The following is a 24,012-nucleotide window of genomic DNA, read 5'->3' as shown; positions in this document are numbered from 1 at the left end:
TGAATTGGCCCCCAATTACATTCATGCATTGAGCTCCTTACAATACACTGGGTATTTGGAAAAGTGTTGAATACCCCCCGACATCCTGATTAATATCCTTTCATTTAATTGGAATATCTGAGAGTGACAGTGACACCATCACTGTGCACGTTATAGTGCAGCAAAAAAGTGGTGTTACTTTATCTGACACTCATCATGTTATAAGCTATTGGTTGATCGTTCATGACTCATTTAACAAGGATTCCGCTGAATCAAGTCAGAGTGAAACTTGACGTCCAAGTCGAAAGTTTAAAGTCGAGTGTTTGAAAGTGGTCTGATGTCATTTTTATAATCAATATCCTTGTTATGTTCCTCAGGTTTTTTATTTTTTTTAAATATCAGTGGAATTTTCCATTGTCTGCTCGGGGGGGAAACTGCTGCAGTGGTCACTTTCGTATGACTATGAAAAGTGCCTTTCTTTGACCTTTCAGAGCCAGAACAGCTCAAAAGTAAACGGAGTCTTCATTGTTCCCTTCCTCCCTGCTTTTTATCAAGTCCGTGTGACATTTTTCTTTGTCCGTGCATGTGTATTTTCTTTTTTCCTGAGCGTGTTTTTCTTGGAAGAAGACAAATGGCAAGTGTGAGGAAGGTTACCTTTGAACCTGACAAGAACAGCTCTCCACTGTAGTGTGCGCATGCAGATCCCTTCGTGTGCGTGTTTGTTTATGTTCCTGAGTGGACACAAATGTGTTTCAATTTGCCTGTGTGTCTGCAGGGGTGTATATGCATATCTGTATTAGTGCGTGCACACGTGTGTGGGTGTGTTTGTGTGAGCCCGAGCAGTCGCAGTGCAGGGTCTGGAAAAGTGTAGTGTGTTAGATTAATTGAGCATGGCAGAATTATGACAGCTGTTTACACTAGGAGCCCTACGAGCATTTTAGCACACCTTTTAGCCTTGAGTGCATTAGCTGACAGATGGAAGGCTTTTTCCTTCCAGTGTAGTGGAAAGCCTGAAAACGTCATCCACCAAAAGTCTGACCTTGATGCTGAACCCAACCCTCCCTCTTTGAACATTAGTCCATTGAAATACCAAGTTAATGAATGCATACTGGAGTGTTCATCTAATTAGAAACAGGTCAAAGTTAGCAAGATGTCCATGCAGCCACCATTAGCCAGCCCCTTAGTGCAGGCTTAGGAAGCCTAATCGATGGGGAACAAAGGCATCTGAAGTGGACAAGTACATTGAGGCAAAGATGTGACCATCACTATGATAATCAGCTTATCATTTCAGGCCTTGCTAAAGGTTTCAGAGATGAATTAAAAAGGGCATTTGCACACATTTAATGCAGATGACAGGAGCAACTGTAAAGGACACTCCATACCTGCGTTATATGAGCTGCATGTGCGGGTCACGGACTGAGTGCCTCTTAGCGGATAGATATAAGTGCCAGAAAGTCAGATCCAAATATTAACAAATCCCAGGGATGTATTCTTGTGACACGAGTCCAGCTCTCACCCTGGGAGCATCGAGACGTCCACATGCTGAGACTGACTACGTGACGCATGTGCTCTGAACCTTTGCACCCTTTGACTGGACTGTGGATTTAGGCAGCGCAGTCGTGAAATACATGAACAAACACACACATGCACACGCACAGACATGAAGTTGTGTGCCTGCACATGTACCTCAACAAGCGCTAAACAAACAAACAGTTAGCATTCAGAGATCCCCTAAGAAGTGAAAACACATTACCATGCTGAAGCCGACATGCAGGGTCCAAGTGAAACAGGAAAAAGGTGTTTTGGTGCCTCTACAAAAACAAGGCTGGAGCAGAAAACTAGCCTTCTCTGGCTACCCTACTGGCAAGGGACATTTGCACGAGTAACTTTAAATGCACTCAGTGTTCACAAAAAGCCTATACCAAGATATTTCCATGGGGTCTCCCTTAGCTAAACATGCACTTCAACCCAATTTCCAGGACAACATTCCCTTAGATAGAAAAAAATGGTATCATATTAATGCATTTCTTGCTCTCTAACCCCAGCTATATTTTCAGACTCCCTCTTAAAATCCATTATCTAAAGTGGTCAAATTGTGTGCCATAAAAACTGGGATAGTGGGCAATGAATATGCACAATTAGCATTAAGGATTACATGCATGTGACATGTGCAGACTGCAAAAACAATCTTGTATAAATGGAAGATGTGGATGGAAAAGGTTCATTCTCTTATACTGGTCACTGTTTTTTTTTGCAATTACTGTAAATTTTCTCATATGTTCATATTCACATCTGTATCCATGGCCTGCACATGTTAATCTACTTTTTTTCAATCTCTCTGCAGGCCTATATGACAAATGTTTCTATGCCTCCAGTGACCGTGGATGGCTGCTTGGTATCCAGGCAGTCAGTGAACATGGGAACCGTGACCCCCGCTTCTTCTTCTCCCTTAAGACTGACCGTGCCCATAAAGTGACCTCCATCCACTCCAATGCTCGCTACATACCCAACCAATGGGCACATGTGGCAGTCACGTATGACTGCGTGTACATGAAGCTCTTCGTCAATGGCGCCCAAGTGGCTGTCAGTCGGGAGCAATCGGGCGATGTCTTTAGCCATTTGACCAAAAAGTGCAAAGTCCTGATGATTGGGGGGAATGCACTCAATCATAATTACAGGGGAGCAGTGGAAAGGGTGGGTCTATGGAGGCAGGCCCGGGAGCAGAGGCAGATTATCAGAGATATGCAGGGCCACGACGACCTACAAGATCTACCTCAGCTGGTCATTCGAGAAACATTTGAGCACCCGGGCCGAAAATGGCTGACTGTAAAAGACGGTAGCTTTCCTCAGCCTGAGCAAGGAGGTAGTGGCCGATTAGGGCTTCTGGGTGGCAGCGGAGTTGGAAATGGCGAAGGATTATTGGACACAACGCTGGATCCTCCAACTTGTGGTCAAACTGTTTGCGACAATGTTGAGGTCATCAAAAACTACAACCACCTTTGGACATTCCGTCGGCCCAAGAAAGTGCGATATCGTGTCATAAATATATGGGACGATGCGCGGATGAAGCCGACCGTATCTGACCACCAGATCAGCCTGCAGCACCAGCAGCTAAATGATGCCTTCAGCCCCTACAACATCACCTGGGAGCTCAGCATTCACAATGTGACCAACTCCTCCCTTCGCAACCGGCTGATTCTAGCTAACTGTGATATCAGCAAAGTTGGCGATGATTTGTGTGACTCAGAATGCAACCATCCGCTGACAGGGTATGATGCCGGTGACTGCATGTCTGTGCACCGGAGCCGTTGCCCTGAGCACAAACAGGGGAATGGTGTATGTGACCCCGAATGTAACTGGGAAAACTTCTTGTATGACCTTGGCGACTGCTGTAATCCCAACGTGACAGATGTGACCAAGACATGCTTTAACCGCTCCTCTCCACACAAGTAAGATCCTTTCCTTCATTTGTTTTGCATGTTACCATCAAAAAAAGCTTTAACTTGTGTAAAATTCCTGGCTTTATATGATACATTTTCTTGGTTGACATTACTGAATAATTTAGGTAAACTAAACCCACATTATGGACTCGCATGCCTGGAGTAAATCAAACAACACATCTTTCCATACATGCTTCCCCGAAGAGAGGTTTTGAAGTCTAGTCCTACTGTTTCCTGACCATTTCAGGCTGAGGCTGAGTGTAACTTAACTCCCAGCCTGTGTGGCCTGGGAAATCCTCTGGGGGCAGCTAGTCCAATCTAGCCTTGGCCTGGTTCAATCAGTGTTCCACACATAAGCAGTGCAAAAACAAATGCAAACGGGGAGACTTTCCTGGTAGCAAATGCACCGGCCAGATTGCTAATTTTGTGTTCATTTTTCAACATCTCTCTCCACCTTTTTCTTTTCTATGTCTCCTATGTCCAGTGGTCCTTAGTAAGCTGGCTTGATTAGAGAAGGGAGTTGGTTTGGAAAGAGTGACACTCTAAACAGAGTGTAAGGGCAATTAGAGGTCAAAATCCAATACGGCTTTAGCTTGTAGCAATGGAAATTATTTCAAAGACATACCTCTCTTTCCAGGAAACCACTGACAGACATGTTTCCTGGGGAGGAAGGTATGGGTCCAAAAAAACGTGGCGGACTGAAAGAAATTCCCAGGAAAAACAGTGAAGAAAGTTCACTTTACTTGCATGTGAGCACCAGTATCAGAGGATCTCCTAGGTGTAATGTACATGAAGCGAGGTATTATGTGGTTTGTTAGAGCTACGTAAGGATAATACAGAGGTCCTCATGAATGCATGCAAATTCTTGTTTTTTTGTGGTAATCTTATTGTGGCTTGTAGATGATGAGTAAAAGCTGGCAAGAAGAATACATCCCTGGAATTTGCTGTAATATGGTTCATGCCAGACCTCCAATAGCAGGATTGTTTGTTTCTTGGTACACTGAAACCCAACACAGTAGACTCAGACATTTTTGTGGACAACGCAGGGGGTATTTATGGTTATGGCAGAAAAAGAGGCAAAAATGACAGAAATTCATTCGTTTGCCAGTGTTTCCTGCCACTGTCATGCGGGGACAAGCGAACGGGAGGAGAACTGGTAGGCCTGGTGTGTGGGATTGTTTGGGTCTCTCTGATAGCATGAGTCTAGGAAACTAGGCTGTTTTCAATCATAGTTACGCTGGAAGCACAGTCTGTCTGGCACTGTCCTGTTGTTTAAAATGACCGCTAAATAGCTAAATAATGACATCTGATTAACAACATCAGAGGGGGAACGCAGGTGGGATTGCCGTTGCTTCCATCTCTCAATTCCCACTTAGTCATCATTAGAAGCTCATTCATCAAGTGGCGGGCAAACAACTCCATTCAGACATGAGCTATTGGCAAAAACGCTTGCCGCTACAATGTTCAAATTTCCCTATGGGCATTTGAAAGACGGGCTTGTTGAAAGGAAGGATACCAGCAAAGAGACAGGCAGAAAGAGGACAAGAGAATTTTCACTTCAAAAAATAGATATAATCTCCTCAAGTGGTTGCTTATTTTGCTTTGATTATGGTATGTCCAGGGAGACTCGCAGAGAGCGGCACTACAAACAGTTTGACATTCCTCCTTAATTATGGAATTCTGCATGAACAATGCACTGTGTATGTAGAGGAACAATAGTCCGGCATTTATTTTCGCAGCGTTTGCGCCTGTTACCACTTACGTTGAGTGTGTTTAAAAAAAAAATCTGGCTAGCACAGGACACAGGCAGACTCTGGGGTCCTGCAACAGTCTTTCCTCTGAAAATACCATTGTTAATTACCCCGCGTCTCTCCCTTCACATGTGTCTGAGGGAAATATTTACCTCCACCGAGGAGGTTATGTTTTCACCCCTGTCTGTGTGTTTCTTTGTGAGCAAGATTACGCAAAAATTACCAAACCAATTACCACGAAACCTGGTGGAAAGATGTGGTATGGGTCAGGAATGAACCCATTCAATTTTGGTGCTGATTTGGATCAGGGGTCGCATCCAGGTCCTTTTTTAATCCCTTATTTTAACATTGCGAGACAGGGTGTGAATCTTGATGAAACACATATTTAAGGGACTGATATTTATGAGTGTTGGACCTTGTTTATTGTGTTTTCACAGTCCTTGGTAGTATCTGATGCTGTCTGACAGCAAGAGGGATTTAAGAACATCTGAAATTGTGGCTGTGATTAATACAGCGTGAAATTTACAGTATCTGTGCAGAAAGCAAATGTGAGATGATTAAGTGTGTGTATTCCTGTCCATCAAAGATAAAGGTAATATCTGCATAACTGGAATGAAGATCAATCCAACAATATCAAAACTCATCGTAGTCAGATTCAGTTTTTTCTCAAATTGGAATGCTTTTCTCCCAATTTGAGGCAGGATGGATATACTAAATTGGAAAGGCGGATATTAGGACCATCTCAGTCTCAATGTGTTTTTGGGAAATGAAGTTCTGGCCTGGCTTTGTCAGGGGCTAATAGGTCATCCATTTTCCCTTGGCCTCTGTCTCTCTCCCCCCTCCTGAGTCAATACCTCTCAACGTGGCAGGTTAATGGATGGACCACCCTTTCTCTTTCCCTCACTCCCTCTCCCTGCTGTATTCTAGCTCAGAGCGGGGAGCTAATCTCCAGGGCCCTTGACTTGGGTGTTTTACAATTGGTCGTCTAAACCTTAAGCCCCCGTCCCATAAAACATAATTGAGTGCTTGGGCGTAAATACCAGGACTTTGCACTTCTCATTTAAAGCCATAGCACACTTATAAAAGCACCTGTTGTTGAGGTTTCACCTGTGCTCTCGTGGGCGCTGATTGAAGACTTTCTGCGTCGCTATGGGACTGCAGGAGGGGTTTTTACTCGGGTACCTACACGCAGGCAGAGGAGCTGCATCTGGGGGTCTTTTGAAAGTATGACACACAGGGGAATTGGGTTGATAATGACATGGCGAGGTAATTGTGGTTCAGGAGTCAAGGAGGGCCCTGATGAAGAGGTTCGCAAATCTGCCAGGACAGAGAGTGTTCTCCCAGATAGTAAATGGGAGGGGTGGGGGGGCTTTGGATCATCCCTTCGCCCACTCCATATGCCTCTAAATCCTGCTTTCTCACCAACCGGAGCAGTCACGGCAGGGTCTCTGGAATCTGAGCATTGACACAGATCTCATGCATGTGTCATCCGTGCAAGGGGGGAAAAAATAATCAGAGTAAGTTGGAAGGTTAAAGAAGAGAGAGCAAGTATAGTAATAAAGGCGGAGATGAATGATGGGTTTAGGGGCTGTGGTGCTGACGGACTCGATGACAGGGAAGCCGAGGGCCCCCCTCCAATTTTAAAAGTGTTCTTGGCCGTGAGACCATCACTGCCATGCCAGCTTACCCCAGTTTTCACACTACGCTGCCCCACACATATGTATACAAGGCAAATTTATGGGCTTATATGAATTATATATGGGTGTAAATGGATGAAGTCATAATCCCCTATTTATTATGTGTCAGAAACAAAAGAATGAACACAGCGGTTCGAGCCTCCTCACACTCTCCTGGATCTCCCTGCAACATAGATGCCCTGAAGTGGCGCTTTCAATATGTGAAGCTGGATTGTCTGCGCTCATCTTACCTTTTCTAGCACTCAGTTTCTCACTCTCTCTTTCTCTTTCTTTGTGAGTTCTTTTCCCAGGACATGTCTCCAAAGTGGTGTGGTGACATGCATGGAAAATCCTGTCCTTCCCAAGTGGCTCATCTTTGCTGAAAAAAACAAAATGTATGATGAGAGGCAAGAGCGGGAACCAGGGGCTATGGGATGGAGAAATAGTTGAGGGGTGTGAGAGACATAGAACACTGGGGGCGGGGGAAGCAGGGTAAGAGGTTAATGGAGGGGACGTTTGAGTGAGACGTGCAGGGACAGTTAGAAAAGGCCCAAATTGCTCTGAGTACAAACCCCCGTCACAATGAAGTCAGTGGAGACCAGCTTCCGACAGTGGCAGCAAACCCAAGCCTTCACCAATGTCATCACTGGACAGTAGCAGTGTAACAGTACACAAAATATCATGGGTCGCTACGTGGGTTCACAGTTCTGTATGTTATCGGTAGAGCGAAAACAAGAATAACAAAACATTAAACTGCTTATTTTTTTAAGAAAAATTTAAACGGGCCGTGCATGTGATTCTTAAAGTCTGTAATACTGCTGCAACTGGCTACTAAAAAAAGAAATGATTACGAGTATGGCTGCTGCTTTTTAAAACACCAATGGCATTTATTAATAGAGTGTGGATACCTGGTTGGACTGGGTTCGGGTCAGGTTCGGCTGGGCTTTCTGTTTGATTTTTTACGCTGCTCGTGCCCGTAATTGAGTAAAACCTCAAGCTTGGGTCGGGTTCGGAGACAAAACACAGAATGCCTGTTGGGTTCAGGTCAGGCTCAGTAAGTTTTTTCTCGAGCAGCACTCGCACATTTGTTATTGCTTTAGCCTGTTTTGAATTGCTAGCGAGAGAGATGCTTAAATGTCATGGGGCGCTGGGTTTGCACTGCGGTGGAAACACGGAGTTTCAAATTGGGGCACACCGCTGCACCCCTGTAAGACATAGTGTGGAAAAAAGATCACACATGTATGCACAAGCTTGTTTTTGCTCCTATAGTCCCCCTGTACATCAATGCAGCATGCGATGCACATTGTGTTTTTGCAACAGAGCCAAGTGCAGTAGAATAATTGAACTCAAGATGAGTTAGGTGTTGACCCTACAGCAGAACTGCTGCTCTTATTCACTGCTGACTCAGTCATTTCAGTATCAAACCCCCCTGACACATTCCCCTCCTCACGCATGTCCTAAAACTCTGGACAAATATTTTCTGAGGAAATAATGAAATTCCTGAAATTATTAGGAAGAGGGACCTTATATCATCTGCTCCCTCTGTGTCCTTAGACCTGGCCCCAGTCAGTGCCCTCAGTTGCTCCCGCGCTGGTCTGAAAAAAGCATTCGCTACACTGAACCTTTTATTCCCATACTGTATATTAAACGTCTGTTTTGAGGGAACACTGTGTTTTCACTGAGCCGCTCCTTGTCCAACTTGTAATTTGAGGAAGGGGACTCGTCCAACAAAGGTAGTAGAAATGTTAAGACACATTTCGTGTTGCTGCATAGGAAATGTGCATTTGGCGGTAACGTTAGTCGGCCCGTCGCAGTGGGAGAATCATCTCAGTAGGCTAAATTCCACCAGAGCGCTGCCAGACACCAGCGTTACTGCCTTTAAATCACCTCGTTTAGGCAACGCTGAACATACGCTATGAGACAGATTGGCTTTGCACTCAAATTTCAATATTTTATGCCGACACTTGCTTTTCAAACTAAAAGAAAGAGAGCAGACTGGCGCAGCTGGTCATATTTTAAGAGCGTGTTTAATGCATTAAAACTAGTAGAATGAAATAGATTTTGCAGGTCTGATAAAGTCTGGACTCCAAATAAAATGGTCTGTTGATCTAAAAGAAGTGATCTAGTGAAATAACAGAAGCAGCTACTGAAATTTAATAAATACTGGCCTATGAAGAGACTAGTTTGAGTTTCAAGCATTCAAATGCATCAAATACTCACCATATGTCAAATTTGATCCCCCTGTAGTTTGAGATGCTGTTTTTGCAGTCATTGCCTTCGTTAACGCATTAATCATGAATAGAATTTTTATTTTTATAGAACAGTGTCAGTTTAAAACGATTAAGCACCGTAGTGATATTTTACCTTCTTGCCAGTGGTATACAAGCTTGTCCACAAAAGAAATGAAATGAATTTTTCCCAGTGGAATTCTCCTCCACCTTGTCACGTTACAACAGCGCATGACGTAGAGTAAATATACTTCATTTTGACTCAGCGCTGGAGTGGAAGAATAAATATAAATAGCACACTCCAGATTTACGCTCCTCACAAAGATCTTTCTTTGAAATGTTTTTGCTTTTATCCTTATATTTACCCGAGTTCCCTTAAGTGGGACAAATGTGTTCTTCAAAAACAGACAAAGCCTGACATTTAGTCTTAGAAAATGATGACCCAGAAAATGAAATTGCGTCAATGTTGTTAAAGGTTGGTCTGATAAAAATGATGAAAACATTGTGCAGACATGAGCTCTTATTGTCTATGTTCCATTGAACAGAAACATTTAAACATAGTATCTTTTAAAAAACATGCAACACACACAGATACGACCAGTCTGCCTCATTTACGTATATTTCCTAATAGCACATAAACACAATATATGTTCTCTATGTCATGTTGACATTGCTTTATTTTACCTTTGTGTTTATCACATAGTTGCTTTTCAACATTCATGCCCGAGTATGTGTATGATTGCAACCAACCACTTTCATCCAGTGTCAGCACAAGCAAAACACGACTCATTATTACAATATTTGGATTTGATGTGTAGATGGACACCATTCACAAAATAGTGCCAATAGCCTGCAGTTTATTTGTTTTACGGTCAGATAATCCGGTGTAATGTTTTATAAGTTAGTGCATGTTTAACACAGTGAAATCACGAGTGTACTCCTTTTTTCTTTTTGGGAGGAAACTTAATCTTAAAACTTAATGCACTTATAATCTTATGATCCAAGCACATCCCAAAATATTAGGCGAGCAAGTGGGTCACACAAAGTAGGTCAAAACATCCAAAGAGGATCTAATTTGTGATAGTAAGGCCAATGTCATGTTTTGTTTTCTGATAAACTCCTGTTTTCCGTATCCATCGTGCGTCTTATACCCAAAGCCTCGGAAAGCCAGAGGAAATGAATAAACTGTCACGTCAGCATATGCAACAGATTATCGACTCCTCCGAGAGATGCCTGCAGCTCGCTGATGCCGTTTGCCAGGACCACCAGCCAGGCTCATGGAGAAACCTTGTTTGATGTGTTCATATAAAATGAATGACAGTTTCACTGCTGGGAAGATATCTCATTGTGTTGAATGATTGCAGTCATTACAGCTGCCGTTAGTGATTCCAGAGCCGAGACAAAGCCTAGAGTCATGGGTGGGGAGGCCTCAGAATACCTGAACGACCCACTGAAAAATCACGCTGACTTGGACGGCGGATCTGAGATTTCATCATAAAAAATAAAGCTAAAAGACGATCATATGCCAAGACTGATTGGCCACTGTACATCAGATACACACGCCCAGAGAAATGTTCTGCAAACTGCTCACGTTAAACACAATATTCCGTTCTCTGATAAAGGAATATTTGATACCAAACAGTTACTGAATAAAGACCACCCCCTAATAATACTTATTTTGAGCCACCCAAAAAAATGTAATTAATCAAATAAAAAATCCCTGCATCTATCCCCTTAATTGAATCCACCCCAAAAGTGAATGTGTTCTTCCTTGGCCAATACCCCGCCCTTCCCTCACGTTTCAAGAAAATGGGTTGAGTAGTTTTTGCGTAATCCTGCAAACAGACAGACGAACAGACAAACAAGAACGAAAGCATGACCTTGGTGAAGGTAATAATAAGGACAAAACAAAAACAGAACTAGTTTAATATTTATTGCGATGCTAAAACCTTCTCATGTAGCATAAAACGGTATTGAGTACATTTAGGGCTAATGTGAATATTATAATATGTAATATCAAATATCATATATGCATATAAAACACCCAAGCAGGAGTTTATTCCACACATAAAATGAAAAGGGTCATTTTATTACAGTGCAGCTTGTGAGATGTGACAATATTAAAATGTCCCAAACTCTCACCACTAAAGCCGATTTATTCCCAGCAGCACCTGTTTGTTCCTGGTGTTCCTTGTGGTGACATCTTTAACTGTTTGTTGAAATCAAGAATTACTACGCTCAAGAGAACCGAGGCAAAACAACGTGCTGGTTAGTGCGTGATTCATTGTCCTCCGACATAAAACATCCGGCATCACTATGCAGACAAAAACATTGTGGCTTAGCTTTAAGTGTCTCCACAAATGGGAACCCAACCCAAAGAGCATTACACGTCCGTAGCTGCATATTTAGGGTATTGAACTGATGACATGCCTCCGCACTTCCGAGACAACAACATCTCGGCTGTAATCTCCCTCGCTGTCGAACAAGTCAGCAGGAACCGCAGTCAAACTGAATGGAGTGGGAAGGGATGATTTAATGGGTTAAAATTGTTAACAGAAAGCCATTATAAAAGTTCTTTAAGCGCCATTTATAACTGGTGCACGACGGCTGAGCCAGAGCTTCTAGCCACAATATTATCAAAACAATCTGTTGGTCGTGTCCAAATGAATGTAGTTTTGAGATATTCACACTACAAGATGGTTTGTGGTGAAGTCAACCTTGATGCTCGTCTCCAAAATAAATATTCATCATCTTTGGCAGAACAAGGGGAGAACAATGGAGTATTATGGAGTATTGGAGCCATGTTAAAGACGAAAGAATCTGAGATTACGAGAATAAAGTCGTAATTGAGAAGAAACTCGTAATACCATGAGAATAAAGTCGTAATATTTGAGAAAGAAATCGCAATTTTTATGAGAATAAAGAAAAACTCCACTCCTGGATCCAAGATCTTGAGCCAATCCCATTGTGAAACTATGAAACCCCTTTAGATATCACGCAGATGGACCCAAACATTTCCTCCTCCATAAAACAGGCCAATTCCTTCATGTCTGTGCTTCTTTCTTTCTTAAACACTCGTTTCAAAGTCCGGATATCTTGATAATGTGGTGCTGATGTGACAGAAGATAAAGTATGAGTAATTCGTTATTCTGCGTCTGTGCAGCGAATCTGTGTGAAAGGAGAGTCCGGGTAACTTTGTCCGGAGACAGGTCATGTCTGAAAACGACAAAAGAGTGGTTAAAACCTTATGATTCCTCTTCATTCTGATGGTTTAGCAGCCATTACCAATACAATTAGAATACATTCAACAAGAACCTAAATCTGAGCCCTGTATTATTGAACAACAACACCACATATGTTCGTTTTTGGCTAGAAACACTGTTGCTATTTGCTTAACTTTGTGAAATGTGCATTCACTAGACAGACTCTATCCTAAATGTAGAGCAATTACCTCAGTGTGAAATACTTTCTTTCTCTCTTTGCTTTCCAGGGCCTATTTGGATGTGAAAGAGCTAAAAGAGATTCTGCATTTGGACGGCTCGACTCACCTGAACGTCTTCTTTGCCAATTCCACTGATGAAGATCTGGCGGGGGTTGCCACTTGGCCGTGGGACAAAGAAGCCCTCACACATTTAGGTAGGAGACAGATAAAAGCACAGACGTACAAGCATGCACATGCATATTCTTAAACACATGCACACATCCTTTCAGGTTGTTGATTTTGAGTAATAACAGTTCAAGCCCCGAGCAGTGTCTACTGTCTTCATTGCGGTTCTAACAAGGAAGGAGGTGATAATGAGGCTGAGGAGCCCCATGAATAATGCATTGTCTGAATCTTACTCCAGTTCCACAGTTACTTCACACTACAGTCGGAATGGACATTCGTGTTGCGTGAACTCATTGGAGTGTTTGCAATGTTTAAAATGTGCGTGGGTGTCTCTTTCCTCTGTCTCTCACCAGGCGGGATTGTGCTGAACCCGTCCTTCTACGGCACCTTCGGTCACACCGACACGATGGTCCACGAGATCGGTCACAGCCTCGGCCTTTACCACGTGTTTCGAGGCATATCGGAGACCGAGTCGTGCAACGACGCGTGCCTGGAGACCGAGCCCTCGATGGAGACCGGGGATCTGTGCGCCGACACCAACCCCACTCCTAAGTACAAAGGTTGCCACGATCCCGAGCCGGGCAACGAAACCTGCGGCTGTCGTCATTTCACCCACACGCCGTTTAACAACTACATGAGTTATGCAGGTGAGATGGGGCCTCCGCATGTGTTTTGCCTCTTTTCCTGGGCAAATTGTTACAGTTGATACCTCTCACATGCACAAAACAGACATCGCTGTGGAGGAATGTGTTGGGTCTGTGTGCACACTGAGACAAGTGAGGAATTTAGCGGGGACCTTTCAAGTGAAAAAACATAGTGGGAGGCACATCCGCTAATGTCACTCCTTTTGTGCGACTGTTTTGATGCCAGAGTTGATTTTATTAACGCGATCGGACTGGTGGAATAATTTAATACCCACTTCCTTGTCCTGTCACATCTCATCTCACCCTCCTTCACCTGCAGACGATGCCTGCACGGACTCCTTCACACTGAACCAGGTGGCCAGAATGCACTGCTACCTGGACCTCATCTACCAGACCTGGCAACACTCCTCCAAACCCCCTCCGGTGCCAATGCCGCCACAAGTGGTCGGGCAGCATCATAACTCCATCAACCTGGAATGGTTTCCACCCATTTCCGGACACTTTTACGACAGGTGAAATAAGATGGCAAAAAGACACTGGTGTGTATCGTGATATGTAGAGTCGAGAGGGATTCATTGTGTTGATTATAGTGTAATATAACATTAAATGAGTTGTTTACAGTCTAAAACCGGAAGATGAAACCTTTGCCGCGTAATTTCAATTACTGCAACCATTTTTATACGTGTGTAAGTAACGTGTATTTGGCCTGTATCTAAGTTGGTTGTTGTGCTTGTGTGTTGGTTTCCTAGAGAAGTGGGATCAGTGTGTGATAAATGCACTGAGGGGAGAGTTCTGCTGCAGTACGCCTCCAACTCCTCATCGCCACGGCCGTGCGCACCATCTGGACACTGGTCCCCGCGAGAGGCTGAAGGTACACTACACAGTTACATGGTGCCCATACAGGTTGTTAGGTTCCAATGGCGTCCGACAAGTTGTGCAGTTCTTTGGCAAATGAATCAAATACTGTGCCCTCCTTTATTCTTCGCTGTGTACCGAATGTCGGCCTTAAGTCAGTATCTTGATTGCAAAAAGCTGTTTCTACTTAAAGCAAATTCATTGCAAAAGCCACATCCACCTTTTCATCTGCAGTTTACCAAACGATAACACGATTTGAGGTTTCGCTCTTTGTGCATCGGAGTATTGACTCAGAAAATCAACAACGATTTCGGTCGACTGACTCAACCCAGAAACATGCAAATGACTCACTGGTTCATGACACTTGGGCCGTGGGACAACACGGACGGATCGCGGAGGTCGCTTCCCAGTGGACGGTGCTGTATGGTACCGCAATTCCCATACGCGGGCTCTGGCCCAAGACGGAGGTTAAAGATCACGTCTTAGCTGTAATTCCCCATTTAGCCTAACTCTCACTTGATTTGAGTGCAATGAATTCCCAAATTAGTTGGATTTTTCCTATTCTCGTCCTGTTTGTAAAAACATATTAGAACATGCTATACTGGGACAGGCATCCGGGATGAGGTAATTATGTTACAAAAGTAGTTGTTTTCCGATCTGTGTGGCTCTGATCACTCTGTGGTTCTGGCAATGGCAGCTTCAGGAATACTCTGGGATACTGGATATTATGCAGAAAACTTTGCGCAGCTATTTGTGCATGCTGTTGTTCTCCCATATTATAGACTTCCTAATAAACTCAGACATGTAAAAAAGTATGGAGATCTGTAAAGGACTGAAGTGGTCTGAAGTGAGGACAGATTGTGGAAATTAGGATTGATATCGACACATGGAGGTGTAAACAAATGGATTAATGTAAGCAGTGTACCAGTATGTAAGTTACTAGGTACCTTATTTTTTTATGGTGAAATAACCAATTGTCTCAGGAATATTTTAATTTAGAATCTCGAAGTGATTACAACTTTAAAATTGTTCCAAAAAAATGATTTTCTTTCTTACCTTTTCCTACTTTCCACTTTTCTATTTGACCAGAAGTGTAGAATCAGTGGTCGTAGACGTCCATGCATTTCCTGCAATTCGTGCAACCATTTGATGGCTTCCTGTAAACTCTAGCACAGAATTTAATGACTAATAAGTATGTGTACGCTCAGCCTGCAGCGCAGCATATCTGAGACCGTGGAACCCGCACATCACTGTAAGGTCATGTAGCGAGTCCGACCAAAGTCTATTATCCACACATTATCCCACGTTTAAATCTCAAAAGCTGACAGGCCTTTCATTGTTTTGGCCCTTAGGCTCTGGAACCATCTTCCTCCATATATCAGATCAACTAAATCTGTCAGCTGCTTCAGGCAGCAACCAAACTCATTTTTATAGAGCAATCTCTTATTTGTGTGGGAATGTCGTATTGGTGTGGTACCCTGACGTCTATTTAACCATGTATTTGTTTTAGATATTATGTGGAATCGTACATCTGCATCTGTACTTTCTGCTCTGTGAACCATTCAAAGCTTTATTTAATAACGAGTGTTTATACGAGGGAAATTATAACGATAATTCCTGCAATAACAAGCAAGACACATTTTACATGAAATACCTGTGTAAACTAAGTCAACAAATATTACTAGTACTTCAACTATATATGTATTAAATCATCAATGATCACATAATCACATAACAATAAACAAAAAAAATGTTTAATCTGACTCAGCTGATAATCAAAGATATATATTTTTAGTTTGGACAGGCACCCTTTCAATCAAACTTAAAAATAGTGCACTTTTGGTAAAACCACCATCTTTCCGCTGACGAGTGTGATAATAAGTTGATAAAAATCCAGATACCTCCTTATTATGTTAATCTATTTTGTCTGTTACCATGAAACTAAATGTCAAAACAAATGGGTAAAAACACCAAAAACCCAGTAACAGTAAATTAGATATGACTCAACAGCATTAATAATAACAATGAAATATCACTTTGCCAAAGAGTCGAATTTGTCTCTGTCTCTGGTTCTGTCGCTTCGAGTCTGAGTGTTTTTCTCCCTGTGTGTGTGCGTGTGCGTGTGCGTGTGCGTGTGCGTGTGCGTGTGTGGACGCTCTATAGATTCTGAAAGCACTCAACCTTGTCCTCACAGTGTGTGTGTGTGTGCGTGCGCGTGTGTGTGTACCAAAGGCAAGTCTGGGCTTGTCTAACACGCTGTGTGTGTAAACTGTACTCTATTTTCCCTCTTGGAAGGGGTCCCTGTTTGTGGCTGCTCCCCGTTCCCTGTTAACTCTGCCTGGGCCAGCTTCTCACTGGATACCACAGCTGCCGGTTCCTGCTGTGATTGTGCATATGTGTCTCACAGTTTCTAATTTCCAAAAGACATTCTGGCAAACGTCTGCCCCGAGGATTTTGTAAACTGAAGTATTGGCGTATTAACTATTGGAATAACATCCTTATATTGTGGAGAAAAAAAAAAAAGCATTTGTGTGACCGTGCATGTGTGTCTACATCAACATCCATGCATATGTATGGCACCTGTTACTGAAGGACTTGCCGGTTGTGTCCTCACACTACTTGACTGGGAAACACTGCCGTGGTCGGAGAGAGCCAAAGTACTTCTCATAAATCTTTACTACTGTATGCCCTGGAGAAATATGGCAAGGGGGGAGGGGGCAAGAATGAGAAAAAGGGCAAAAACACACATGGATATGGATTCAGGGAGAGGGGGTAAGAAAGGTTGGGAGGGGTGGAAACCACCCAAGATAGTTAAGAGAACTGCATGTAGTTAGTGACATTCACAAGGGAGGATCCTGAGTTGATTGAAAACAGCAGTGTGCGTGAATGGAAGTGAAAGGTCCAGGATGTATATGCTCACTAGCAGATGTGTGTGGGACTGTGTGTGTGTGTGTCTGTGTGTGTGTGTAGCGCTACATGGATACATATCCCTGTTATTTTGTGAGTGCACATGGAGGTGCACTTACAAAATAACGCCCTCAATGTACATTTGCAACGTACGGAATGCACAAACTGTTTTCCAGTGGGTAAATATGTATGGATTTACTCAATAAGTCTTAACAACAAACATCTGTGTGTTTGAACAAGCACAGGTCCAAGACATTATTAGAATCCTTCTCGAAATAAATATACGCTGGTTTTATGGGATAGGAACAAGGAAAATCATAATCCATTAGGGAAAAAAACATTCATTAATGAAATGATTAAGAACATGAGAAAGTAATGGGATATGTGGCCGTTCCTGACACATTGATGGGATCCCTATGTTTAATATACTGTGTCAGATTGTTGTATCCCGCAACTGGTTTTTTTCTGAAACTACCCCGAAACGCGGAAAAGAGAGTTTTATCGTCTTTCCTGCCAAGTTCAAGCAAAGTGCACGGACCCTGTTTGACAAAATGACCTAATGTCTGCTTTAGCTGAGTGAATATTTATTTAACTATAACATTTACACCCCTCATGAACATTTAACTTTACAACGCACAGAGAAAAAAGGCACAAAACTCCCTTCACAAAATCTGCTCCCTTCTACCCTCGCTAGGCGGTAACATTACCCGCCAAGTCAAATACTGTGGACTTGATTATTGATTTATTATTGCCATCGTCTGGTAAACGTAGGTTTACTCAAATAAACATAATCTGTTTTGCCGCTCATGATTTTCCTTGGCTCCCTTCACCTGTTCATAATGGCATCATGTTCGCTCCTTCATTAAACAACTCTGTGGGGATGTATACATGTGTAGCACCTGTGTCATCTGGTCCGTACGTCTAAAGTGAAACACAAATGATACGACAGATTAACCTCTGACGTGCCGCGAACGCAACGCGATGTGACAACGATTCCCAAGCTGCATAGTGTCTGTTGCCTTCATGAAGTGGATCTGTGAAGTGCCTCCCTGTGTGTGTGTGTGTGTGTGTGTGTGTGTGTGTGTGTGTGTGTGTGTGTGTGTGTGTGTGTGTGTGTGTGTGTGTGTGTGTGTGTGTGTGTGTGTGTGTGTGTGTGTGTGTGTGTGTGTGCGCGCGCGCGTGCGTGCGTGCGTGCGTGCGTGCCAGGGCAAAAAGGGGGCTGGATGGGGGTAGACGTCGGCCTTCTGAGCGAGGAAGTGTGTAACAGTGTTTGACAGTGACTCACCAACGGTGAGAGAGAAAGCCAGAGACTTCCTAGAAAGCATCAGCCGTGCATGCCTGGACACGTCCCTGTGTGTTTATCCATCCACCTAATATGGAAGATTATTATTGGATAAGGGACAGGCGTCTGCAACTCCTCATTTTTCGTCTGATTTCCGTAATCCGTGTCAAACTTGGATCGCTGACTTCAGAGCAGATCAGTGTCTTTTGCTCCACTTTTGCATTAAAAGGAATAAGTGTTATTGCAGTTGCTGATTAACGAAGTCTCGCTCTACTTTTGCCACATCATCTAGAAATATGCTGCTTATTATACTATTGTAAATCGCTATGAACTGTTGTGGAATCTGCTAAACCTTTTAAACTCATGTAGCTACAACATGAAACTGGACATTTCCCTATATTGCATTTCGTTGTCTCGCTCGTCTACAACACAAACACATGCCCTGGAATCGTTTTTGACAGAAGGCAGTTTTTCTGGACGTCTTCAAAACGGAAGGAGTTGAAAGTCACTAACTTTAACACAAATTGCTTATATTCTCTTCCATTGATGGTTAGTTCGCTTTTATTGATTCTCTTCATTTTATTTAAAGCTTCATTTACATCCCCTGACACCAGAAGCAGAGCTGGGTGGTGCACCAATTCAACCCCTGTTAAGATGACCTGGTAATGTGACACTAAACTAAACACAGCCACTATCATCCGCTCTGTGATTATTCCAAGAATCTTTAGAATCTCGAATAGGAGAAACGTCTTTATTTGCAATTGAATCAGATTTATTTTTCTCCATATATTGTCTATTACACGCAACACACATTGAGGTCCACGCCTGATATTCCATAGTTCAGTTGTAATCATTTGCTCATCCCCAAAATTACAATGAATTGTAACCTTATCTCATTTGGCCAGACCTCTACCAGGGCTCTGATATGGACCTGATACCGAAGAGGTTAGAGAACACAGACACACCGGCTCGTGTTGAACTCAGCACCGATTAGACTGCAGTTCGGCTTATTTTATTTCGCTCGCTTCTCCTATAATGGTTGTTTTTGTCGACAGGCAAATGGGATCATCTTATAATAAACAGAGAATGAATGGCTCGTATTGAAAGCTCAGGTCTGGATGGTTCAGTCACCCAGAGCCCCCCCCCCCCTCTGTAAGGGGATTATAGGTCAAAAACCTCAGAGCTTTTTGTGCAGTAGTTAGTAGCTGATATAAAATTGTTGGAGGTCTGTGAAATTTAGTATGTGGAATATTTTGTCACAGTGAATCTCGATTACCTGTTAACCAGATCATTACATTGTCGTTCTTGTTTTCACACATTGTGTCTTGCCAGCCGTCGCTACATCTTTGCAGGTTTCAGATAAATTCACTTTGCCTCAGGTTACACAGTGGATGACACCCCTATTCTGTCTCCTCTTAAATCTCCGACCGCATCGGCAACAGCGCCAGAGCAGGAGTATGGGCCCATCATAACAGCTGACATTACAAAATATTTTCAGTGGCTACGGCAGCTTTTCCTTGCAAACTCAATGAAAACGTACCCGTAAAGCCAGCACTACATGAGCTGAGCAAGAAAAAAAAAAGCCAAGCTCTTGGAGTATCTCGGTTCATTCTCTCCCAGCCTCCCCTCTCCCCGTCGTTCTCTCTGCCCCCTTTTTTCTCTCTTTTTCTTTATTTCACCTCCACTCTGGCCACACACACACTTACAGTACAATAATAAATGTGTTGAGATAATGTGGCTTGGAAACCATATTCAGTCCTCACTTGATTAAACACTGGAATTTTGCATGGTGCCCAGAAATGAGGTTAGCAAATGGCTTCGTTGGTTGCCAGCTTGGAAATGCACAAAAGGAAATTGAGGGAGAACATAGTGTCTGCCTCTCGCTGGCTTCTAAAAGTGCTTGATGAATGTTAGTGTACGTCACTTGGGATAATGCGAGTTAGCTGTGTGTGGACTCCAAATATGGCTGGAGTGTGACTGTTAGAGGTTGTAATGACTGGCTGAAGTGAGAACCCTGCGCTGGGCCCCTCTCAGAAGGTACACACCTCAGCTCTGCCTTTCCTCTGCACATGGACTCACAATGAACTCTCAGTTTCACCTCTACCTTAATGCCGCAAGAAATGTAGATGCATTAAAATGACCATCGATGCAAATTCCTCCTGTCAGCACTCATAAAAACAGGACTTTTCTGCATCGCTTGTATTCATCATTAACTATGTCTTTATGTAATTTAACATTCGTTCCTGTATGTGTAGGAAATTAGACTGCTGACTCTCCATATTGTGTCTGATTTCTATTTCGTGTCGTGCTGTTGTATCGCCAAGGAGGTGACGCTAACACCCTGGTCTGTTTGTTTGTTTGTTTGTTTGTAAGCAAAATTATGCAGAAACTTGGTGGAACCCTTAAATTTTGATGCAGATCTGGATCAGGAGGCAGATCCAGCAATTACTTTTCACTTTCTTTGATATTGCATGATCGGCTTTTTCAAGATTTTCACTATTCTCCCAGGGAATTATTCATGGATCTTGATTTTTTTTTAAATCAGGCAGATTCCTCTAACTGGTATCTATGAGAGTGTGAAATTTGATGCAGCTTGATTGACCTGAAGGAGACTGCTGGGCCATGTGACTCTACTGAGTGCCATTCTTGTTTGAAGTGTCTTTGTTGTGATTGCACGTTGTGTGTGTGTGACACTGTGTATCCTTTTGTGATTATATCCCACAGGCCCTCCAGATGTGGAGCAGGCTTGTGAGCCAAGTGTGCGCACCTGGAGCCCCAATGCAGGGATCGAGCAAGGCGTCGTCGGCCTGTCAGAGTGCCCTCTCCAGGGCTGCATGCTTCAGCTGGAGTTCCCTTACCCGCTGGTGCCAGACTCTCTCACCGTGTGGGTCACCTTCTTCAGCCCTGATGAAACGGCACTGCCAGCCATCCACAACACCTTGCTGTTGACCGTCAGCGGGAACAACATTTCATTGGGCCCCAGCAACGTCTTCTGCGACTCCCCGCTGACGTTGAAGCTGGACATCGAGGAAGAGGTGTATGGGGTACAGTTTTTCACCATGGAGCAGCATCTAGAGATTGATGCCACCCTCTTGGCATCCAAGCCAAACTGCATACTTTGTAGACATTGCCAACCGCTGCGCTACCGCCTGCTGCGCCAGCCGTCCTTCACCCACGCACCACATGGTCTGATGCTGAATGAACCTACCCGCCGATTTACAGACAGGTGAGTGATGCGGTAGGTGAACGTCAGTCATGACTTACTGACGGTGTCAGCAGCATGCATACAACTCACCAAGTTCTTCCCGATATTTCTGTCAACTGTAAGTCTGTTCTTTGTCAATTTTTCTGAACATTCGCCCCCCCAGCATAGAAAGGAGGCCAATGCAATGGTTCGGACATGCTTTGGCTTGAAACAATAGTTTTTACCCAGTTTATTTTAGTCATCTAAAATTGCTGAGCGGTTACCTCTTAGCTTCCTGCTTTCGTGTGATGTAATTAGGGGTTTTAGACACACCAGTTAGTAGGTGTTTATTTATCCGTGGAAACTATCCACAAAAATATGTTTTTGTAATATCAGATATCCTTTTCAATACCCCTAGGAGCACTCGCAGGCCTCCACTGCTTCTGCAGTTTCAAATCTGCTGCCCAACATTTGTTTCCTATGTCACAGGTCAATCGTTGCTCACATTTGTTTTTTCCCATGTTCCATGAAGCAAGGGCAAACAGATGGCTTGTTGAAGGTATTATCTGCACACTGTGGTGAGAGTTTAGTGCTTTGCTTTCATGGAATGTGCTGACTCGATAAAGATTGTGCTATACATGGCACTGCTGCGTGTTATGCCATCTCACTATCGTGCTGTCAGCGAGGTTCACATGAGAAGGAAAGTGCTTGATAAGAGGCGAAAGGGTGAGTATGCATGTTATGCAAGATGGAGTGATGATACTTAAGTTCCATAAAGTGTCTGTACACAACTTCTTGGTTGAATGACAGTGTCTGTGGAAAGCTGTCTGCAGTGGAGATGTATTTATTTGGGGGTTTTGGCACACTTCAGTGATTACTGATGTACTGTAGGTAGTTTTACTGCTGTGGTATATTTCACTAGCTGTGGTTGCATTCCAGTGGTGGTGGTCAGTGGCACTGGCTGCCTATTTTCTGTTGTGAGAGCATATGGGATCTTGTCTCTGTTGGATGGTCAGAGGAGTTTTATAGCAAGGATGTGTGTTCCAGCCATCAACTCTTTAACGGATTCAAATAAAGAATAAGTGTACAAAAACATATATAGCAGTATTTTTCATTTACAACAGTTTTGGGAGAGAAAAAACATTAAATTGTGCAGTTTCAAAAGTTGAAGGAAGAAGTTAAACCATAAAACTGAGATAGAACATTAATGAGATTGTGTGCACTTTTTGTGTTTTCAGTTACTCTTGATTATTGATCAATGCTTGGATACTGGCTATATATTGAGTTAGCTTTGGGCTCTGTTTGTATATCATAGCAAGCTAATGATTATTTCCATTATTGGTTGATCTGCCCGTTGATTTCTCTCTGTCTTTGTCAGAAATAAGGGAAAATGGATGTCATGATTTGAAGATTTGAAGAACGAAGAGTCAGACATGTGCTAGATGTTATATTCTTTGATGTGACTTTGATGAGGCATTATAGCCTCAGGCTAAGATAATGCTTCATCACACCCACTGTCTCACAAACAAACATAGCCTTTGACATGGTGAAATGAAGAGCAAAGTTCACCCAGATGTTTTGGCATGCCACAAATCCAATGTTAAGTGCTTTGTTTGATGGTGGAGGTCCAGCTGCTGAAGTGCTTTTGTTGACCACACAGTATGATGCTTCTTCTTGCAGCCTGTTCCCATTGGGCTGAATAGAACGATGAAGGTGTCGATGAGGGGGGTAAATGACCTCCCACTGTCAGGCCACTGGCCTTCACCTAAACAGGGGCATGCCAAGTCAAGATGAACAGCTGACATCTTGGCTCCATCCATGGATGGTGGTTTGTTTGGAATGGCTCAGGGCTGGGAGGTCAGGGTGACAGAGTAAATTATGGCAGGGAGTAAAAAGGGTGATGTGAAGAGGAGACGCTGGGGTGGAAGGTTGGACTAGTTGGGGGTAAATCATTGCGAGGGTCGAGGGGCAATAGGTGAGGTGGAGAACATTAAGGGGTTGAGAAAGTATGAAGGGAGAAGGTTGGAAGGTTGGGGTAGTTTGATCCCCTCCCGCTGAGGCACCCGAGCCCATGGGCTAATCCTCTTCCTGGGGTGGGTTTCAGAGCTGTCATTCAGTCAAAGGCTATCTCAGGGCTGACCTGAAAAGACATCTCAGCCAACACAGAAAGAGGGCAGCTCCCCCAGCATCAATACTACCCCACACCCCCTCTGTTATTGGACTCTGCGCTGGTTCTTCCTCATTATACCCTCCATCGATCCCCTCAGCTTCTCCATTGACAAGTCTGCTGCTGCTTGAGAACACAGTCAAACTTAACATACTTTTCAAAATAAGGTACAAGTTTTGCTTATTTATATATTTTTTATGTTTCACACTTCACACTAACCCTAACCCTAAAAATGTGTGTCTTTCAGGCTAACTGAACAAAACAACTATGTAATAATAATAACAATAAATTC

At 43.3% G+C, this 24,012-nt stretch overlaps 1 protein-coding gene across 2 annotated transcripts in view; it reads left to right on the top strand.

Moving 5' to 3' along the window:
- Positions 1 to 24,012, top strand: part of pappaa (pregnancy-associated plasma protein A, pappalysin 1a) — an 87,173-nt gene that overhangs the window by 4,088 nt on the left and 59,073 nt on the right. For both annotated transcript variants that reach the window (XM_034602700.1, XM_034602699.1), the window contains exons 2-7: positions 2,324 to 3,428; positions 12,565 to 12,710; positions 13,035 to 13,328; positions 13,645 to 13,837; positions 14,075 to 14,196; positions 21,094 to 21,595. In XM_034602700.1, coding sequence (XP_034458591.1) covers positions 2,324 to 3,428; positions 12,565 to 12,710; positions 13,035 to 13,328; positions 13,645 to 13,837; positions 14,075 to 14,196; positions 21,094 to 21,595 — 2,362 coding nt within the window. The remainder of the gene's footprint in view (positions 1 to 2,323; positions 3,429 to 12,564; positions 12,711 to 13,034; positions 13,329 to 13,644; positions 13,838 to 14,074; positions 14,197 to 21,093; positions 21,596 to 24,012) is intronic.

Source organism: Hippoglossus hippoglossus, chromosome 12 (assembly GCF_009819705.1).
Source record: "Hippoglossus hippoglossus isolate fHipHip1 chromosome 12, fHipHip1.pri, whole genome shotgun sequence".
NCBI classification, from domain to species: Eukaryota; Metazoa; Chordata; class Actinopteri; order Pleuronectiformes; family Pleuronectidae; genus Hippoglossus; species Hippoglossus hippoglossus.
Note: the sequence above shows the minus strand (reverse complement) of the source record. Positions and strands in the feature narration are given on the sequence as shown.